This window comes from Podarcis raffonei, chromosome 8, assembly GCF_027172205.1.
Source record: "Podarcis raffonei isolate rPodRaf1 chromosome 8, rPodRaf1.pri, whole genome shotgun sequence".
Lineage (NCBI taxonomy): Eukaryota > Metazoa > Chordata > Lepidosauria > Squamata > Lacertidae > Podarcis > Podarcis raffonei.
The window spans coordinates 18,783,397-18,805,016 of NC_070609.1; the positions used below are offsets into that span (position 1 = coordinate 18,783,397).

A 21,620-nucleotide genomic window follows, 5' to 3' on the forward strand; every position below is an offset into this window, starting at 1 on the left:
GAATAATGAGACCACGCCTCCTACTGTTCACAGAACTAGCACTGGGTAAGTATGTCTTCTTCAAAAAAAATTGTCCCCCCAAGCCTACCCAAAGGGTCAGAGCCAATGCAAAAAGCCTGTGACTATAGCTCAGCATTAGCCATTGTGGGGTACTTCATCTGCTTTTAGAGGTGCTACCAGCCATGAATAAGGCTTCTCTGTTCAGAAGCAATGAATACCAAGCGATGGAGATTTTCTTGGCTTGTTGGCCATAGGCAGATGGGGGGAAGTGTATCTGACCACCAGCAAGTAACCCATCAGGTGACTTGTTCTTGGAAAGCCCTGGGGATCAGCTGATTGTTGGGGCTTGCAAAGCACAGGGTTTGTGCAGGGCTTTGCAGATGTTGCCAATCAGCTGTATGGCAGTGCCTACAAACCCCCTTCCAGTTCATCCACATATTTACCTGCCCCGAACCTGATGTTGTATATGTCAGGTATAGGACGGGTGGGCATGGCTTGCCTAAAACAACCTCCTGTCCCAAATGTAGAGGCTTGGCGGGCATAATTAGGGCCACAGACTGCAGATTCCCCACCACTGGCCTAAGGGGATGATTCTAGCATAGGGCATGATAGGTCCTAAGCTCAAATCCTAGAGAAGTTCTGTATGTAGGCAAGGAAGCTATCAGATCTGTCGCAGCCCAAAGCATGAGGCTCAAGTAGTGGGTTTAATGATGTCTCTAGGTGTTGATGTCATTGAGACAGGGCCTGGTAATGTCACAACTCTTGAATCAAAGATAGGGCATTCAGGTCAGGCATGGTGCATGACCTCTAGATGAATGGGTGCAGCCTAGAGTTAAAGGGGTAGCGCTAGAGATGTTCAGCAGATGCCTGAGCTCTTGCTAATTCCATTGACTAACTTGCTTCTAATTCTAGCACTGCAGGTGCTATTGTTGGGAGAAGTAGCTGAGGCAGGTAAGTTGAATTCAAGTACTCCAAAGACCATCAAACAGCCTCCCCCAACATGATGCCCTCTAATTGCTTTACATTCTACTGTATATGTTTTAGCACATCATAAAAGAGTTGCTTCAGCCCTTCGGCACATGGCAGGCTCTCTTTTCTATGCAACTATTAATGGGCCTCAATTAACATTGAAGTGTTTTATTTTCTTTGCACTGGGCTCAACTAATATGCACTGAGTTGAAGATGGGGTCACACTTTTGTGAGATCTCTCCCCCCCTCCCCAAGATTTTATTAAAGCTTTTTCATAATACAATAAGAGGAAAGAAACTAATCTAATAAAAACAGAAATGGGAGAGGAGGGAGAAGAAAATCCTCTCTCAAATGCAGCTCTTAAGCAACCCTTTTCTCATACAGAAAGTGGTGGAACCTCCCTGTTTTTCTTTCTTCTCCCAGTCTCTGAAACTGGGAGGTCTTCCCTGCCCTCTTTTCCACATGGCCACTGTATTGAAATATTAAAATAAACTGCAATTTTCTTTCTGGAAGCTGTGACATTGCATCGTAGTATTCATAACACTCCTTAGAGAGCCAGCGTGGTGTAGTGGTTAAGAGCGGTGGACTCGTAATCTGGTGAACCAGGTTTGATTCCCCGCTCCTCCACATGCAGCTGCTGGGTGACCTTGGGCCAGTCACACTTCTTTGAAGTCTCTCAGCCCCACTCACCTCACAGAGTGTTTGTTGTGGGGGAGGAAGGGAAAGGAGAATGTTAGCCGCTTTGAGACTCCTGTAGGGGAGTGAAAGGCGGGATATCAAATCCAAACTCTTCTTCTTCTTCTTCTTCTCCCTACTATTACTCTCAATTTCTTTCCCGATTCACTTCAGACGAACTGCTCTACCCGTATGGACCCAAACACCAGGACAGAACCACCCCAAAAGCAGATGACGGGGCATCTCCTCAGATCCCCATCTCTGAGAGCTTCTACTTTTACACCAGGAGGTATCAGTCTCTTTATGTAAGTATCACCCTTACGGCTCTCACGACCCTCTGTAGCCCTTTCCATTTATAGCAGAAAGCTCTCTGGAGATCCCCCAACTGCCTAGAAGGCAAAACCAGCCTGTGATACCCCAGACTAGGGGTAGGCAACGTGGTGCTTTTCAGATCTTGGTGACCTGCAATGCCCATCATCCCTGACCATTGGCCATGTTGGCTGGGGGTGATGGGAGCTGTAGTCCAGCAACATTTGCATAGCATCACATTGGCTATCTCGTCCACAGACTTCCAAGAAGAACTCCAGGACTGGCAGGTTAATTTTTTCACATTTTCCTTCAAAAAGCAAGGACCACCCATGATGTTCCAAAGATGACAGATTTTCACCTGGGATTATCTACTTTGTTTAAAAGCTCTGTGGAATCAGGGGAGAGGTTGACAGAGGGAGGGGGATTGTCTAATCAGAGATGGCCATGTTGCTTGATCACACCTCTAAAGGCAGCATCTTGACATTGACTAGTCCAACTGGTACACCAAGAGAGGGGAATCCATGTTGTCAGCGCTGCCCAAGGTCCCAGCTCACACAAGACCAACGCTGCTTCTTGCTCAAGTTTAAAAGTCTTTATTGAAGTTCAGTCTCATTTCCAGACGTGCAGCGCGCAACGCTACATCTATCCGTCAGACCGCAGAAGTCCCATCTGAATCTCCGCCCCCCTGACACCAGCTTAAGATTCTAGCTTTACTCCACCTTTTCCTCTGTTCCTTCTTTCTCTGGGTCCTTCTGCTAGTCGGAGTCTCTGCCCTCCGAGATTCTTCTGACGCTGATTCTCCCGACTCCTCCCCCCCCTCTTTCGGGCTTTAGGACCTGGCTCCCAATCCGGGTTTTCTCCTGTCCCGCGCTCCTCCACATTTGAACTTGGCGCGCGCGCGCAGCCTCCCACTTTCCTTCTGACCGTTACACTTGTGTCACTGCTCCCCCTTTCGGGGAGGCTAGCTGGACCTGGCCTTCCCTCCTTCTCCCCACTCCCCGATGGAGGAGAAGATGGTCCTGACTCACGTGACTCTTCCCCCCCACTGTGCTCTGGTGGGGAAACTGGCCCTACTCCTCCGCTACTCCTTTGGGACTCCCCTCTGGTTCCTTGTTTATGGATCGTCCCCTCTGGGATTCGCCTCGCCCTTACCATAGGCGCCCTCTCCTGGGAATCTTCTGATTCGCTGGAGAAGCTCATGGAATCTCTCGGTCCACTGTCATATTCCCCTACGCTCCCCTCTGATTCCTCTCCTCCGCTCTCTATCTGCTCTCTCCCCTGCTCTTCTGCTCCTGAGCCTCTGACATCCATCCCCCCCTCGAAGCCCCCCCTTCCCCCCTCCCCCTCTTCGGGTGTGGGTTCCAGGTGCTCCAGCGCTGGGGGTGTGAGTGCTGGCTTCTGTTCTCTCCCCCTGGTGTGCAACCGGCCCGCGGGATCAGGCCCCCCCACGATGGGTTCGTCGACGTCGACTTCCCCTGCTTCCATTTCTCTGCTGTCGTGCTCAAAACCAAGATCCTCCCCCCACACGTCCATGTCCTCCTCTCCACCCGGTCCCTCGGGTGAGGCTGTGTGCAAGGGCCCCCTCAGCAGTTCCCTGCTCCACCCCACTTCTGGTTGAGTGTCCCACCAATAGGAGCGGTCCGTGGCAAACCCCGAGAGCGACCCCTCCGGGGAGCTCATCCCCGGCGTCGGCTCCTCATCTGAGGAGAAACCTTGGAACGTGCTGGCTGACAGTGTGGGTGTGAAAAGCCAGTCGTCGAAATACTCCGCCGGCATGGGTCTGTGTGGGAAGATCGAATGGAACTCGTCTTTGAGATAGTGCTCCTCCACGGCGTAGCAAGGCACCCACTCGTTGGCGCTGGCCGGAGTACCCTCCCTGGCGAGGAGATATTCAACTCCCTCTTCCCCCCATCTGGAGTCCAAAATCTCTGTGACCTCGTTGAGTGGCGTCGCCCTCTGTGGTCCCTCCCCTGTTGGCGATGGGCTACGTGGAGCTGGTGCGTTCCCTGGCGCCTGAAACCTGTGGGGCGCCTTGTAAGGCGTGAGCACTGACCTGTGAAAGACTGGGTGCATTCTGGAGCCCTCCGGGAGTGTCAACCGGTAGGCCACTGGATTGATTTGTGCCGCGACCTGGTAAGGTCCCAGCTGCTTGTGTCCTAGCTTCCTCTTAGCTAGCGTTCTGGCCGGCACTGCCTGAGCTGCTAACCAGACCCAGTCCCCTACCTGTATGTCTTCCCCAACCCTCCTGTGCCTGTCTGCCTGCATCTTGTAGGCGTGTTTCGCGAGTTCCAAGTGCCTTCGGAGTTGCTCATGGACCTCCTGTAACTCTGCGGCTAAGTGCTCTGCCCCCCGTGGCTCCCCCTCTGCCTCGGTCTCCAACCCCGGGAAGGTTCTGGGGTGGCGCCCATTGTTGGCGAAGAACGGTGTCACCCCTGTAGACCCGTGCTTCGTGTTGTTGTAGGCAAACTCGGCTAGCGGTAGGTAGTCCACCCAGGTCGAGGGCTGTTGATTGGCGTAGCATCGCAGGTACTGCTGCATGATGGCGTTGACCCTCTCCGCTTGTCCGTTGGTCTGCGGGTGTCGTGCCGACGCTAAGTTGATCTTGACGTTCAGGATGCCCAGCAGCTTCTGCCAAAAGTTCGAGATGAATTGGCGACCCCGGTCGGACAGGATGGACCGCGGCAGGCCGTGAGCTTTGAAAACGTGGTCTATGAACAGCTTGGCGGTCTGTTCCGCTGTGGCCACCTTCGCGCACGGAATGAAATGCGCCATCTTGGTGAAGAGGTCTACGACCACGAGTACCGCTGTTTTGCCGTGCGAACTGGGCAGATCTGTAACAAAGTCCAGGGCCACTTTCTCCCATGGTTCGAGCGGCGTCTGCAGCGGTTCCAGCAGACCCGCCGGCTTCCTGTGTACTGGCTTGGCCCTTTGGCAGGTGTCACACCTGGAAACGTAATCCGCAACTTCTCCCCGCACCTTGGGCCACCAAAAGTCCCTGGTGACTAATTCCGCCGTCTTGTCCTTGCCGAAGTGCCCAGCGCTGGGCGCGTCGTGCAGCTGCTGCAAGACTCTCGCGCGAAGGTCGTCTCCCGGTACGTAGAGAGCCCCTTTGCGGAGGAGTAGTCCGTCGCGTATCTGGAACTCGTCGTCCCTCGCTGTGCCGTTTCGCACCTCCTCCATCTTGGATTGCGCAAACGAATCCGCCTGTAGCGCACGACGGACTGCGTCCAGGTCCACTGCGGCTGAAGCGCACGCCCACACCTCTGGTGCGAAAATGTGTTTGGCCGCTGCCGGTGCCGCTTCCTCGAGATACTGTGGCTTCCTGGATAGCGCATCCGCCATGACGTTGTTGTCTCCCGGGATGTATTCTATCCGGAAATCGAAATCTGCAAAGAACTCCGCCCAGCGGATGTGTCTCTGGTTCAGGAACTTCGCCGTGCGCCAGTACTCCAGGTTCTTGTGGTCCGTGCGAACCTGCACTGTGTGTCTGGCTCCGACGAGGAAGTGCCGCCACGCCTTGAAAGCAGCATGAATGGCCAGCAACTCCCTGTCCCAGATGGTGTAGTTCTGCTCCGACGTGCTGAGCTTCCTGGAGTAGAATGCGCACGGTCTCCAGTCCCCTTGCGGATCTTGCTGCAACAGGACCGCCCCCACCGCTCTGTCCGAGGCGTCCGTTTCAACCCTCATCGGTTTGCTGGGGTTTACGTGTAGCAGCTGTTCTTCGGACGCGAAGAGACGCTTGAGCCTCCGAAAGGACTGCTCCGCCTGGTCCGTCCAGGTGAACTTCTTCTTCTTGGAGCTGAGGGTGTCCGTGATGGCTGCTGTCTCCTTCGCGAACCCCTTGATGAACTTGCGATAAAAGTTGGCGAAACCGACGAACTTCTGGACCTCCTTCCGGTTGCGCGGGCTCTTCCAGTCCAACACTGAGCGGACCTTGGCGCTGTCCATGGCAAGTCCCTTGTCGGACAGCTTGTAGCCCAGGAAATCCACCTCTGTCGTGTCGAACTGGCACTTCTCCAGTTTGGCGTAAAGTCTGTGCTCCCGTAGTCTTTGCAGGACCTCCTTGACGTCCTCCTCGTGCGCCTCCTGCGAGTCCGAAAAGATCAGGATATCATCTAAGAAGCAGACGCACTTCTTGTAGAGGAGTCCCGCTAGCACGTGGTGCATGAAAGCTTGGAAACAATGGGAGCCATTTTGGAGACCAAACGGCATGACTCTGTATTCATAGGTTCCTAAAGGCGTAAACATGGCTGTCTTCCACTCGTCGCCCTCCCGCATGCGTATAAGGTTGTAGGCCCCTCGTAGATCCAACTTGGTGAAGATCCGCCCCTTCCTCACCGTCGCGAGCAGGTCGTCAATTTTGGGCATGGGGAATGCTGTGGGCTTTGTCCTGGAATTGATGATTCTATAATCCACTATGAGCCTCCGTTCGGGCGTGTCTCTCTTCTTCACGAAAAACACGGGACTGCCCCCCACTGCTTTGGATTCCCGGATGAATCCCCGCTTCAAATTGCGATCTATGAACTCCCTGAGTTCTTGCATTTCGTCTTCAGACATGGAGTACAGTTTCCCAGTCGGCAGCGTCGCCCCTGGCAGGAGGTCAATCTTGCAGTCGTAGGGTCTGTGGGGAGGCAGCTTGTCTGCTTCCTTCTCGCAGAAGACTTCCAAAAAGGCCTTGTACTTGTTGGGCACCGCTTGCACCATGCCTAGGTGTAGCTGCGGTGCATCCTCTTGCCCCTCCTCTTCCTGGCAGGTCTGGATGCAATGCGCTGCGCAGTAGGAAGAGCAGAAGGTCAATTGCCGCTGGTACCACGCTAATGCCGGGCTGTGCCTATCCAGCCAACTCATGCCCAACACTATGGGCGTGTCCGACAGGTGAGTGACGTTGAAACTGATGACTTCACGGTGGTTCCCAATTTGCATCACCAGAGGCGGTGTCTGCTGTACCACCTCTCCTCCCAGTATCTTCCTGCCATCTACTGTGACAACATTTAGGGGCGTCGTGGCTGGCAGGAGTGCTATGCGATGCTGCTTGACGAAGTCCAACCCTACAAAGTCTGCGTTGCTACCAGAGTCAATGGTAATAGGGACCTCCAGGGTGAGCCCATCGGGCAGCTGGAGCGATGCAGTGAGTTGCACCACTGGTTTGGGTGGGAGGGGGTCCGTGGGCTGCAAAATCTCTGGGGACTGCTTCACTGACTCGCCTGGTTGAGCCCCAGTGCCTCTGTCTCCAACCAGGCTCCTCCGTTTCCCTGGGGCTGCTCCTCCTGCTGAATTGCTCCTTTAACAGTTGCTGAGGCTGCAGTGTGCTTCTGGAGCCTCTGGGGACACTCTTTGGCCATGTGCAGTGCACTGTCGCAGATGTAACACTTCCTGCTCCCTCTAGGAGCCTTCGCCTTGACTGCTCCTGGTGTTTGGGCTCTGCTTGCTGTCTGAGCCCTTGCACCTCCGATTTCCATTGGCTCCTCCCCCCTCATCAGAGCAGGCGTGGACTGAGCGCGCTCTGTCTCTCTGGGTAGGAAGGGAGTCGTTCTAACTGACGTGTTTGCTCTTCCCCCCTGCTCCCTGCTCCACGGGCGTTCTTCCAGGCGCACCCCAATTGCGAGCGCCCTTTGGACAACTTCTGTTGTATTTTGGGGTCTCTCTCCCCTCGCCAGCTCATCTTTCACGGCTCCATTCAGCCCCTCCCAGAACAGATCCCTGACGGCAGCTGAGTCCTTCTGCCAGCCCAGCACATTTACTAACCCAAAAAAGCGGGAATGATACTGGCGCACTGTCGCTTTTCCTTGCCGCAATCCATGCATTTCCCTTCTAGCGACATCCACATCCACCATTGATTTAAAGCAAGCGTCCATGGCTCCAATAAAGGCGCTTGAATCTTTGAGGGCGGGGTCATTTTCGCGTAACAAGGTTCGCAGCCACGACTTAGCTTCCCCATGCAGATGAGTGATTATGAAACCCACTTTCTCCTCCTCATCTCTAAAATCTTTCCGAAGCAAATTGAGCGCGAAAACTACTTCTGCTCTGAAGTTAGGGTACTGCTGCAGGTTCCCGTCAAAATGGGTCACCAGGCTTGCCCCCCTTTTCCCGAGGGCAACTCCCTCCGGCTTGGCTCCCAGCTGCCCCTCCTTTCCCCATTTGTCCCACCTGGCTTGCAGATCCTGGCAGAGCGCAGCTGTTTCTCCTTCTTTTTTCTTAGACGCAGCCAATTCTGCGTAGAGCGTTGACACCGCTTCCTGCAATTGCTTGATTTTTTCCTCTGTAGTCATCTTTGCCTATCTTCGTGAGCTTGCAGAGTTTTTACGAGATGGGACTTACTGTCAGTGCTGCCCAAGGTCCCAGCTCACACAAGACCAACGCTGCTTCTTGCTCAAGTTTAAAAGTCTTTATTGAAGTTCAGTCTCATTTCCAGACGTGCAGCGCGCAACGCTACATCTATCCGTCAGACCGCAGAAGTCCCATCTGAATCTCCGCCCCCCTGACACCAGCTTAAGATTCTAGCTTTACTCCACCTTTTCCTCTGTTCCTTCTTTCTCTGGGTCCTTCTGCTAGTCGGAGTCTCTGCCCTCCGAGATTCTTCTGACGCTGATTCTCCCGACTCCTCCCCCCCCCTCTTTCGGGCTTTAGGACCTGGCTCCCAATCCGGGTTTTCTCCTGTCCCGCGCTCCTCCACATTTGAACTTGGCGCGCGCGCGCAGCCTCCCACTTTCCTTCTGACCGTTACACTTGTGTCACTGCTCCCCCTTTCGGGGAGGCTAGCTGGACCTGGCCTTCCCTCCTTCTCCCCACTCCCCGATGGAGGAGAAGATGGTCCTGACTCACGTGACTCTTCCCCCCCACTGTGCTCTGGTGGGGAAACTGGCCCTACTCCTCCGCTACTCCTTTGGGACTCCCCTCTGGTTCCTTGTTTATGGATCGTCCCCTCTGGGATTCGCCTCGCCCTTACCATAGGCGCCCTCTCCTGGGAATCTTCTGATTCGCTGGAGAAGCTCATGGAATCTCTCGGTCCACTGTCATATTCCCCTACGCTCCCCTCTGATTCCTCTCCTCCGCTCTCTATCTGCTCTCTCCCCTGCTCTTCTGCTCCTGAGCCTCTGACACATGTCTCTCCAGCTGCTGCTGCAACTGCCATCATCCCTGATCAAGTTGGCTTGGGCTGATGGGGTCTGGAGCCCAACAGCACCTGGAGGAGCACAGCTTCCCCATCCCTGTTCTACATAGTGGCAGATGGGCCACTGACACCTTGCAACAACCCAGGACTCCTTTAAGAGTCTTACAGAAGAGCAGCTATACAACTATCAGAAGTGTGGGGGCCCTGTCTTCTTTTTCACCTGACCACTCTTAGTGAAAAGTGAGAGTATGACTGGAGGACTATATTATATTTCATTATTTGTGTATACTACATTTTATTTTATTTTGCTTAATTTATTTGATTCATATACTGCCCTTCCTCATAAGATCTCAGGGTGGTTCACAGAATAAAATATAGGATAAAAATAAGTAAATAGTGTAAGTAAAACAAAACAGCAAAAAATATACCCCACCCCACCCCCTTCTCACAGTCACATGTAAAAGACTGGAGAATATTAATCAGCCAAAGGTCTGGTTGAATATCGGGCTGCTATATGTCCGGGTTTTCCTGGACATTACCAGGATTTCAAAGGTGGAATTGACGCCCGGGGGGGATTTCCGAAAGGCGGTGCTTTGTTCTGGATCTTAGGAGAAAGCTTTTGGCATTTTTGTAAAATGGGTTTTTACTTTTTGAAATATGGCAACCCTATTGAAGAGGAACTATATTATAAATATCAAGTAATTTTTCTGCTTGGAATGGGACAGGTAGCTTGCCATTTAATAGAGAGGCTAGTGCATTATGCCGGGTACATTGGGTTTTTAAAGAGACTGTCATTTTATTCTCAGGACTTCCTCTGAGGCTGACCTGAAATTTCTCAGAAAACAATTTTCTGACAGGTTTTAGATTGCTCATTTTTCAAGCTGCTCCTGAACCATTGGAGAAATCCCCTTCCTCCCTAGACAATATTCAGCAAAATAGCATCCCCCAGTCTTTCTGTCTGCGAATCTTGGGTGCAAATGTGGATCCAGTTAGAATATTTTGGGATTTTATGTTAAGATTGTGGACTGGACCTTGACCTTTTGCCCCCCCCTCAGGTGAACAATAATGGAGTGGTGTCATTTGGTAAGCCAGTCAGCCAGTTCACTCCTGATCCTTTCCCCTTGACGGATGGACGGGCCTTTGTTGCTCCCTTTTGGGCTGATGTCGATAACCGCATCACCGGCGAGGTCTACTACAGGCAGAGCCAAGAAAAGCAGCTCCTGCAGAGAGTCACCAGTGACATCAACACTTACTTCCCAAGTGAAAATTTCACGGCTACCTGGGTCTTCATAGCCACTTGGGACCAAGTGGCTTTCTATGGATCCCTGTCCTCCAAGGTACGATTCTTTGATCATTTCTTCATGACGGCATTTCACTCACACACCAGAAACAGCTGTATACATGACAACACTGGCTGCCTGAGTACAGTTCACTGGCATGCAAATAGCAGCTGTGGGGCAGACTTCTGGACCAAGGGGACTGGAGAAGGAGAAATTTAACTCTTTCTCTCCCTGCCAAATTCTATTTGTAACTGCCATTTGCATTTCAAGGGAATGTAATAGTGGTGCCAATTGAGACTTTGCTGGAAATGCAAATAACATGTCCAGTGTTGTGATATTTGCCAGGACCACAGGGAGAGGGAATTACTCATGCCCCTGCTTGGTCTTCCCTAGGGCTACCAGATGCAGACAAGGACAGGGCTCCTACACCTTTAATAGTTGAGTCCAAGGGAATTTCAGCAAATGCACCTGCTGAAATCCAGTTTTTGACCTAACTATCAAAGGTGCAGGAGCCCTGTCCCGTTTTTGCACCTGGTCATCCTAGTCTCCCCTGCAGCTGCTACTTACAGAACAAAAAAAGTGTGTTGATTGTATTTCCACAATTAATATCCCTTCTAGTTTGGGCCTAAACTAGTCACTTCCATGGATCCAATATGAAGCAAATATAATGGCTGTACAGGCTTTCCTACAGCTGCTATTGATGCAACAAAATGGATGAACATTGATTGCATTTACACCATCTGCTGTGAACTTCAGATGACCAATGAATAAGTCTCAAACTTTGGTTTAAGCAGCTGCAAACCCAGGGGCTCCTGCCAAATGTTACTGGACTACAACTCCCATAATCCCTGAGCATTGGCCATGCAACATCTGGAAGACTCCACATTGGCTATTCTTGCCCAAACCTTTCCTGGTTTGAACTCTGAAGTAATGCTCTCTCCAGAACACCCAGCTACAGCCTATAATAAGGTTTTATTTAAAAAAGAAAAAAGCAGAAAAAATATTACAAGAAGAGAGGTGGGAAGGAATGGTTTCATTGAGAACACCGTCTTCATCTGGTGAAAATAAAAGCTGTTTTCTCCCATTGCAACCTGGGCCCTGCTTAACGTCCTCCATTTACTTGTGTTTAACTGTAACCTGGCATGTATTTAATGTGCCATAAAAGTCGCAATAAATCCTGATTAAATGCCTGGTTAAGAATTTTAAAGCCTTGGGACACCGTGACCAGATTACAGAGCAGAGTAATAGTTCTACCAGCTGACAAAATCAAGGGAACTGTAAGCAGACGGCTCATTGCTTTCTGCTCCAGTTAACCGCAGTCTAAAAGCAAACAATATCTACTGGAATAAAGGAGGAAGATGCCACTCCCACTCGTGTGCACATTAAAAAAAATGTCCATGTGAATTCAATGGTACACCCTTAAGGGCCAAACAAATGCAATGAATGCTTTTGATTTTTAAATTCATGTTTGTTTTTCTCATGTACATGCGACAAACCATAATCAATCATAGGGTGCTTCTGGAATGTGCTGTTTATGGTTTGGGATTCAGTCACATACCAGCAAAACTCTGGTTGTGCAATTGTAGTTGATGGGGAGGTCTTGTGCAAGAAATCCTCTTCCCCAGAATACTGGACCTTTTGTGATAAGGAAAGTGACTGGACAATGCAGTGGACAGTGTGGGTGTGAGATAACTGTTGCTTTGATGCAACATCCTCCTATATCCACACAAACAAATGAGACTGGCTGCTCATTGATTAGCCAACATTGCCTAACCTCCCTGCAAACAAACCAGGATAACTGCTCAATAAATGGGTTGTCTGGAAGTGGTCAGAGAAGCTATAAACAATACATACCTCACAATCCAGGAAGGTGGATTTACGCCAGACATAGGCAAACTCCAGCCCTCCAGATGTTTAGGACTACAATTCCCATCATCCCTAGCTAACAGGACCAGTGGTCAGGGATGATGGGAATTGTAGTCCCAAACATCTGGAAGGCCGGAGTTTGCCTATGCCTGATTTACACTATGGAGGCTCCCCTGTCTCTTATACATGTGTAAATTAGGGAACTTCAGAAGAGGGAACTGACCACTGAAAGGCAAGCTGTACCCATCTACATTCCAGTTGCATTATTCTACCTTTATATAACAGGGATTGAACCTGGGACCTTCTGTATGCAAAACGCAAGCTCTAACACTGAGCTGTGGCCTCACAGAAACTGTGCTCTGGGAACCAAGTTTTGTTGCTGATGCTATTCCACATTATCCAGGAAAAAGTGTGAAGCATATGGATATGGGAGACAACCAGTCATTGTATAATTGCTGTAGGGAAGAGGATGCTGATATTACCCATTGATCATGCATTTGGTGTTGGTTTTTAGTAATTTGGTTAGAGAATAAAAGGCGAATTCCCTGGATTCCTAGATCCAGGTTTGGGGCAAGTGTTCTTTGGTGAGAGAGTCCCAGCAGAGATTTAAAATCACAAAACATGCACCAGACTAAAGTGTGGAAACATAGGCCATTTGATATTTAAAATATCCCCTTCTAAGTTTCTTTTAAAGTTTCCCACTTAGCATAAAAAGAGACTACACATTTGAAAAGTTAAAAATAGTTTATTTACAAACTCTTTGACGGTCAGATTCATGCGCTTTCCCATACAACAGCTAGAAAAGACAGGCAGCACAACTTAGTTTCAAAAAGTGGTTAATACTTCTAATTATTTGTATAGAAACACAAAGATGGCTTGCTAAAGCCATGTGGTCTAAGCTTGGAGCATTCAGCTTAGACATCCTTACTTAAAGGATTCACATGGTGAAAGAAAAAGAATAAAGAGATTGGTAACCTTTCCTTCCAGTGTGGGTCCCAGCTACGCCTGGCAGGACTGCTTTCTCTGTGATCTTAACCCCTTAATAGCAGGGACGTGGGTGGTGCTGTGGTCTAAACCACTGAGCCTCTTGGGCATGCCAATCGGAAGGTTGGCAGTTCAAATCTGCGAACAGGGTGAGCCTAGCAGTTCGAAAGCATACCACTGCAAGCAGATAAATAGGTACCACTGTGGTGGGAAGGTAAATGACATTTCCATGCTCTATGGCTTCCGTCATGGTGTTCCATTGTGCCAGAAGCGGATTAGTCATGCTGGCCACATGACCCAGAAAGCTGTCTGTGGACAAATGCCAGCTCCCTTGGTCTGAAGCGAGATGAGTGTCGCACCCCGCAGTTGCCTTTAATGGTCCAGGGGTCATTTGACCTTCTACCTTTACCTTAACCCCTTAATGCATTAATTAGAGTTAAGCATGTTGGTTATATGAGACTGATATATCCCACATTTGGCACCTGTTTTGTATAGGTGAACACATTCCAGGCTGTTTTAACCTCCAATGGTAAACTGTCTTTCGTTATACTGAATTATCAGGACATCCAGTGGATATCAGGGCAGGCAAGTGGTGGAGATGCTCACACCGGCTTGGAGGGCACACCTGCTCAGGTAAGTCCCACCTCTGGTTACATGCTGAAAGGAAGTAGTAGTCCAAAACATCTAGAGGGCACCAGGTTGATGAAGGTAGATGATCTGGTTGATCCAGTTCAGCAGGAGGAAGTGAAGTGTTACCTAGCAAGCCATGTATTCTGGAGACACATGAGCAAAACTCTCATCCTTTGCTCATGTTCCATTTCTCTCTTCCAGGCTGGATTTAACAATGGAGATGCTAACAACTACTTCAACATCCCTGGATCTTGGACTCCAAGCATCATTAACGTCAGCTCCACGAGTAACATCATGGACCCTGGGCGCTGGGTCTTTGAGGTGGATGTCTTTGCAGTGCCAAATGGCTGTGTTTACAAAGGTACGTTGATCACTACTCAGTAAGAATATAAGAAGAGCTATGAAAGATCCAGATCAAATTCTTCTAAAATCTTGGGAAGGGTAATAATGGATAGAACATCTGCTTTGCTACCAGCTCCACACCCACCAACCCCTGTCCTCCCAGGCCTCCCCAAATTCACCCACTTCCCTTAGACCTCCTCCCACTGCTCCTGCTTATACTGCCTGCTTCACTCCAAGGATGCTGTTTCAGATCAGCGGCAGAGGGCAAGGAAGAGGGAAATGGCAGGTAGTGGCAGAGCAGGATGGTAGCTGGGGAGTTGCCTAATCCTATTTCCTGACCTGCCCACCTACCTCTGTCTCACTCCTCTGTGTCCCTTGTCCTTGCACTCCAACACTGCTGTGGTGGCCTCACAGCTCTCAGATGTGTGCCCACCATGCTGTGATATGCAACACCACCTGTTGGTAGCCAAGCAGACAGCAGCATGACAACTGAGTAAGACCTAGGGAAGGGGAAGTGGATCCAGATAATGGGCCAGATCCTTACCTCCCTGCCATGGATGATGCTGCCCAGCTATCAATCACCCAATGTCAGAATGTTGGGTGACCCATTTATGCCTGCATAATCATCAGGGCTTTGCATGTGCCACCAATCAGCTGTTGGGCAGTGTCTCCTAACAGTCATTGGTCCTTTCATGTCTTTACCTGTCACACACCTGAAATCATATATGGCATCAGGTGTAGGACAGATGGGTGTGCCTTGACTTGCCCCCAACTGCCTTGGGAGCCAAATGAGCAGGCCTAGTTTGACCTGTGGGTTGGAGGTTCCCCACCTCTGCCATGAGGGAAGGGCCATCACTCAGCGGTACAGCTGATGCTTCACATCTTCAGTGAAGTGGCCAGATGAAGGGGGAAATGTCTCGGAGAGCCTTGTCTAGGTGGACCTTGTATAAGGCAGATTTCTGTATATCCATCTTACTGCCATTAAATTTTAGCATCTCTTTCCTGCTTTGACTAATATTTTAACCTCACCTGTGTGGTTTGCAATGGCTATTGCTTCAGTTGTGTTTGTAATGTGAATATAATGAAACCAGAAAGCTCTCGCGCAAGCTAATGGCATGAGCCCTTCTGGTCACTTAAGTTGCTTATGACTTGCATTCTGTCTTGATAGCTAATTTCCTGCCAGTCAGTGCCACCTTCTGGACTGAATCAACTTGTGAGGAGAAGTGCCAGTGCACGTCTGAAGATCCCAGGGTGACATGCCAGGCCAGCAGGTGCTCTGCAGATGAGATTTGCCAGCCGAATTCCTGGTACCATGTGTGCCGGCCCACCCATAAGGCCACCTGCCACGTCTTGGGTGGGCGGCACTACACCACCTTTGATGGCCGACTGTACCAGTTCCAAGGCAACTGTGTTTATATGCTGTCTCAGATGTGTGCACCCTCCAACAAACACAGCCTGGAGTATTATCGGGTGGAAGCAGGGATTTCAGGGGAAACCCCAGAAGTGTCACAGATAGAGCACTTGCGCATGATGGTCTACGGACAGGACATTGCTGTAATAGCTAACTCTGCTGGGCATGTCATGGTAAGTGCTTTGAATTCAACAGCCAAGATAAATCCTAAACTCTCCAGATTTCCCTCTGCTCTTCTTCCCTTAATTACTATTTTTCTTTCTCTCTTTGCAGCCTCCCCTCTCCCCACACCACTTTCACTCAAGGGTGGGGAATCTGTAGTCTTGCAGCTCCCATCATCTCAGAACATTGGCGATGGAGGGCCAGTTTTCTTCACCACTGCACTACCTGAAAAGACACCCCAAGTGACATACAAAAACCAGTAGTAAGACAATCCTTGCCCTCAGTTTTAATGACACAACACATAAGGAAATAGGGTTGGGGAGGAAATAGTTATTTTTTTTAAAAAAGAAACAAACTCAGTTTTTTATAACAAGCAGCTGGGGTGGAAACGGTTCCTGCAGTGGTGAGGAAATATTTTCCCTTCTGTCCTTTGGTCTGCGGCCTGATGGTTCCACACCTCTGGTCCACCCTAGCTGGCAGCAGCTCTCCAGGTACCTGGAGATGCCAGGGATTGAACTTGTGACCTTCTGCATGCAAAGCAGATGGTCTACCACTAAGCTATGGTCCTTTCACAATGGGAAAGGCCAGACTGATAGTATTGGCTGTAGTTCTGCAGGATCTCAGGCAGGGGGTCTTCAAATCACCTGCTACCTAATTCTTTTAACATGGAGATGCCAAAGATTTGAACCTGTGTGACTTTCTGCAGGCAAAACAGATTCTCTACCCCTGAACTAGCCTATGAGTCCTTCACACTGAGCTATGATCCTGCTTTCTTTGCAGCTGATTACTGGAATAGATACAGGAACATTATAGCATCCATAATTCCCTGAGTTCAGATCTCAGATCCATAATTCCCTGGATAGATCTCAAATCTATATAGAACTGTTATCATATGTGGCCAGCATCACTTTCTTAAGTACAGTCTAGGCAAGAGCTAAGCTATGGCTTTTAACTCTGCTTTATTCTGCTGAACCCCATTCTAGATCAATGGAATCAAGAGCCTTCTTCCTGTGACCCTCCTTGGTGGCAAGGTCCGAGTGCATCAGAGTGGATTCTCAACTATGATCGCCACTGATCTGGGGGTGGAAATTTCCTACAAGGGGAGTCAACATGTGGAGGTTGCTGTTCCTGCCAGCTACCATAACGCCACCTGTGGCCTCTGTGGAACCCTGAATGAAAACCCCGCTGATGATTTCTTGACTCCAAACAGATCCCTCGCGGCATCAGCAGCTCTGTTTGCTAAAAGCTGGCAGGTGCACTCTGCGGAGGACCAGTGTGGGGGCACCCAAGAGTTGCCAAGCTGCCCTTCAACCGAATTGGCTCTTTTTTCCAGCCCAGAGTACTGTGGCATCCTGAAGGAATCTCCAGGTCCTTTTGCAAACTGTGCAAAGGCTCTGCCTCTCTCCAGCTTTATGGAAAGCTGCACGTATGATCTTTGCAAATCTGGGGGCAATCGGACGGTACTGTGTGAATTTCTCCATATTTATGCTGGACGTTGTCAAGCAGCAAATGCCACAGTTGGGCAGTGGAGATCGGATTCATTTTGTCGTGAGTCAACAATAATAATGGTGGCGACAATCACCTATGAGCCCCTGTTTTCCAGCCCAGGCTTGTTGTGAAGATGGCCAGGTGGGGTAGGGAGCCTGAGGCCTAGCAGCTAAATGCAGCCTCTCTAGGGGCTGGAGGGACCTTGGGTTCAACAACATCTGGGAGGCCGTAGGTTTCCCATTGCTATCTTATGAGAAAGGGCCAGAAGAAGGCAGCCCATGGTTTCCTCAGGTGAACAGGTGTGTGTGTGTGTGTGTCTGTCTAGTCCAGGGTTTCCTAAATTTGAGTCTCCTGGCTCTTTTTGGACTACAGTTCTCATCATCTCTGACCACTGGTCCTGTTAGCTAGGGATGATGGGAGTTGGAGTTCAAAAGCAGCTGGTGACCAAAGTTTGGGAAACCCTGGTATCACCTCAGGTACTATTTGCATGATTCAGGAACCTAATTTTCTTTTCAAGCCCAGCCATGCTATTCAGCAGGGTGAAGTGACCTTCTTTAGCTTAGAGAGAGTTGGTAAAGGCATAAATTGGTGTTTGAATGGTGCAGCACAACTTTATGAAAAGTTGGGCGTAGCAGAGTGTCTATGTTTGCACTCCTCTCCAGGCAGCAAAATGTCTTGGGCCAGCACTGATTTCCTCTACCCCTCTTCACACATCCTTTCTCCATCAGGAATCACTTGTCCAGAGAACAGCCATTATGAGCCTTGCTCTACTGCCTGCCCAGCCAGCTGCTTGGATTCCACAGCCCCACTTTATTGCAACGAGCCTTGCAGGTAAGGACAGGCAAATCCATCAGTTTTGGTTTCTCTCAGTTTTTCAGTTTTCTAATCACATACTCTACATTCTTAGTTTGCATTTTTTTTAAGTCCTCAAGAGAATCCATCAGCATTTTATTGCAAATTTCTTCCAATCAACACATATTTGTGTGCAATTTCCCCCAATAGACAGAATTTTGCAAAGCAGTTCACCTAATAAAATGCATTTTTGTATCTTATTTTCACAAATGTATGCATTTTTATACACACTTTACCTAAGCATATGCCCAAAAATGGAAAAAAGAAGTCCCAGCGAAAGAAAAATGGATACAAAAACTTACTGAATATGCAGAAATGGCAAAAATTGCCGGAAAAATAAGAAATCAAGATAACAAACTTTTTATAAAATAATGGAAATGGTTTATTGAATATTTACAGGCAAACTGTAAACAGATAAGAACATTGTCAAGATTATTGTAATAACCTGCAGTTTTATAAGAGTATACACTTAAAGTAGATGAATAAGTGAGCAAATTAAGTTAATTTGGATATGCAGAAAATATTAAAAATAAATTTAAGGAATCACGTGAAATGTTAAAATGATTGTAAAATTATTGAAATGTATAAAATTGGAAATCATAAAGAAGCATATGCATTTCTGTACACATTATTGGCTGGAGAACTGCAGTGCAAAATTCGCAGGAATTTCGGCTTGAAAAGTACGAATTAGGAGGACTCACCTCTAAACGTGGGTGCCAACTCCTTGGGGCCCTGGGTGCCTAAGCACCCACAAAATTCCCCATGAAGGGGTTGGGCACCCACAAATTTCGGTACCAGGGCCATGCATGCTATACTCACGGCCCTGGGCTCCCATGGTTGCGGTGCCAACCTGACACTCCTGCCTCTAAATGTGAACTGACTTCCCTGTCCCCTACTTGCAGGGAGGGCTGCTTTTGCAACAGAGGCTACATTCTTAGCGGAGGAGCTTGTGTGCCCCTGGACCATTGCGGCTGCACTCTGAACGGCCGGTATTACCAGCTGGGAGATGACGTGATCCTGACAGATACCTGCAGCCAGAAATGCTCCTGTAGGCGCCCTTCCCACCCCATGGAGTGCCAGAAGCATGCATGTGGGGCTCTGGAAACGTGCAGAGTTGTGGGCGGCATGCTGGGCTGTTACCCGGCGACCTTTGGCAACTCCTGGGTGTTTGGGGACCCCCATTACGTCACTTTTGATGGGGTCGCATTTGACTACGAGGGAACGTGCAAATACACGCTGAGCAAGTACTGTGCCCCCCAGGGAGCCCTCCCTTACTTCGCCATAAAAGTGGAGAACGAACACCGGGGCTCCTTGGCCGCAACATGGGCACGTCTGGTGGAGATAGACGTCTATGGGGAGCACATTGCCATAGCGGCTGGTCAGTACGGCAAAGTGCAGGTAAGGACCTTGTCCATATTCTTTCCTTGTCTGGTTCCACCTGGCATTCTTATCTGTTGCATGGCAGAGAAGGATCTCAATGGTTGGATGCACAAACACTTGAGCAGGCTTGGCAGAGGAGGAGGAACATGGGCTGAATGCAGATGCAGACCTGGATCCCTGTCGTCACACTCAATGGGATGTATGTTCTTAACTGTGTGTTTTATTTATCTGACGGGATTTCTATACTAGTTAATTGTAGGGTTGCAATTTGTCCGGAACTTCCCAGGTACATCCTGAATACTGCACGACAGCAGTGTCCAGGCGATAAAATGTCCGGGAAATTCCAGACATATGGCAAGCCATGTCGGTTGTGTCGTTTTCCCTGATTTTCCTTAAAAGTAGCTCAAAAGCGTCATTTTTTGTTATTTTGCCAAAAAAAGAAAAAGAAAAAAATCAACAACTTTGGCACAAAACAAAAAACTCAACAATTTTTCTCTCTGGATTTTCACTGTCCGTATTCTTATAAGCAGTTTACAGAAAACAAAATGCACATTAAGATTATAAGTAAAAGTCATTTAACCTACCTTTTTTTTACAACATATAAATAAAATGAGCCATTTAAAAAAGGATACGTTGGTTTCAGCATTACACCTCCAGCATCTTTCTGAATTAGCCACTGCCTTTCTATACAAATATTGTGCAGTCCAAGGGCTGGTGTCCGTCCTGGGTCTCCTGCAAGTGTGGTTCCCGAATCAGCAGGCGATGCACACATAGAACTTTCCTCCTGCACATGAATTACCCTTTGCTACAAATGGTTGTCACCTATACTTTTGAATTCATATTGCAACTTAAGCCAGTGGCGCTTATTTGGCTGGTACAATATCTTACTTACTAGTCTTACTTTGGATCTAATCAGTGCTTTTTTTCTGGGGGGGAATGCAGGGGTTTGCATACCCCTAAACATTGTGTGAATCTAAGTTTGGCCTCATTGAGGGGCAGTATTTCAATATGAGTAGGAAAATGAGAGCACCCATAAATATTTTTTTGGAGGGGGGGAAGCACCTGGAACTAGCTTTTTATTGTAGCTTTGCTAGGATGTACTAAACCAGCAAATTCTGAAGATGCCAAGGTTTGGCAGTGAGAAACGGTGCGATAGTAAAACCTTCAGAAGGTATTACATCCACAACTGAAACGTTTACTTGCTTATTAATCAGAAAATATATATATACACAACCATACCTTGGTTTTCGAACAGCTTAGTTCTTGAACGTTTTGGCTCCTGAACGCTGCAAACCTAGAAGTGAGTGTTTGCGAACTATTTTTAGAAGCTGAGCGTCCGATGGTGCTTCCACAGCTTCCGATTGGCTGTAGGAGCTTCCTGAAGCCAATCAGAAGCCACACATTGGTTTCTGAATGTTTTGGAAGTCTAACAGACTTCCAGAACGGATTCTGTTCAACTTCCAAGGTATGACTGTAATGTGGAGCTCATAGTTCAAGAGTTCTCTAGTGGGATGCGCCTTGGGCTTCCAGTGTGAGGGCTTCCTCTATGGCTTATTCAGTCCGTAATAACTTACTGGCTTGCTTAATATGTAAAGTGAGTGTGCTGCACCCTTTTGTTAAGTGATGGAAGGAATGTAACTCTGGGTTAAATTGGTTGCGGTGGTTGCTATTTAGTAATCCCCTGAGAGCACTCTGTGGTCCAACCACTAATATGCGGTATAATCTATCTGACAGAAATGTGGGTAGAGAAAGCCACATCAGTAATTTTTTATTATTATTGAAATCAATAAAGTGGTTTGCTCATTAAAGTAGGCTTGGCTATGTCCAACGAAAATTCGGCTTGATAAATGTATGCTGCACCAGCTTTAAAAGTGCCTTGATAGACAAATCACATGCGCCTCTACTATACTTGTTTGGGAAATGGGAGGAAAAGGACTGGGCTGCAACAGAGCCATTCCCCTCTAGGAACATTGGAAGCTGCTTTTAATGAGTCAGACTGCTATTCCACCTGGCTCAGTATCGTGCATGCTGATTGGCAGTGCCTCTCCAGGGTTTCAGGTAGGGAGTCCCTACCTGCCTTAGGTAGAGATGGTGGGGATGGAACCTGAGGTCCTCTGCATCTTCTAACACTGAGCTACTGCCATTACCAAAAAAGTAATGG

At 48.9% G+C, this 21,620-nt stretch overlaps 1 protein-coding gene across 1 annotated transcript in view; it reads left to right on the top strand.

The window, feature by feature from the left end:
* Positions 1-1,755: 1,755 nt before the first annotated feature.
* The window catches only part of LOC128419231 (alpha-tectorin-like), a gene marked incomplete at its 5' end in the record, with an annotated part of 41,954 nt that continues 22,089 nt past the window's right edge, over positions 1,756-21,620 (top strand). Inside the window, 9 exon segments of the mRNA XM_053399659.1 lie at positions 1,756-1,807; positions 1,810-1,949; positions 10,120-10,401; positions 13,690-13,827; positions 14,026-14,185; positions 15,335-15,750; positions 16,723-17,107; positions 17,956-18,058; positions 18,982-19,477. Coding sequence (XP_053255634.1) covers positions 1,756-1,807; positions 1,810-1,949; positions 10,120-10,401; positions 13,690-13,827; positions 14,026-14,185; positions 15,335-15,750; positions 16,723-17,107; positions 17,956-18,058; positions 18,982-19,477 — 2,172 coding nt within the window.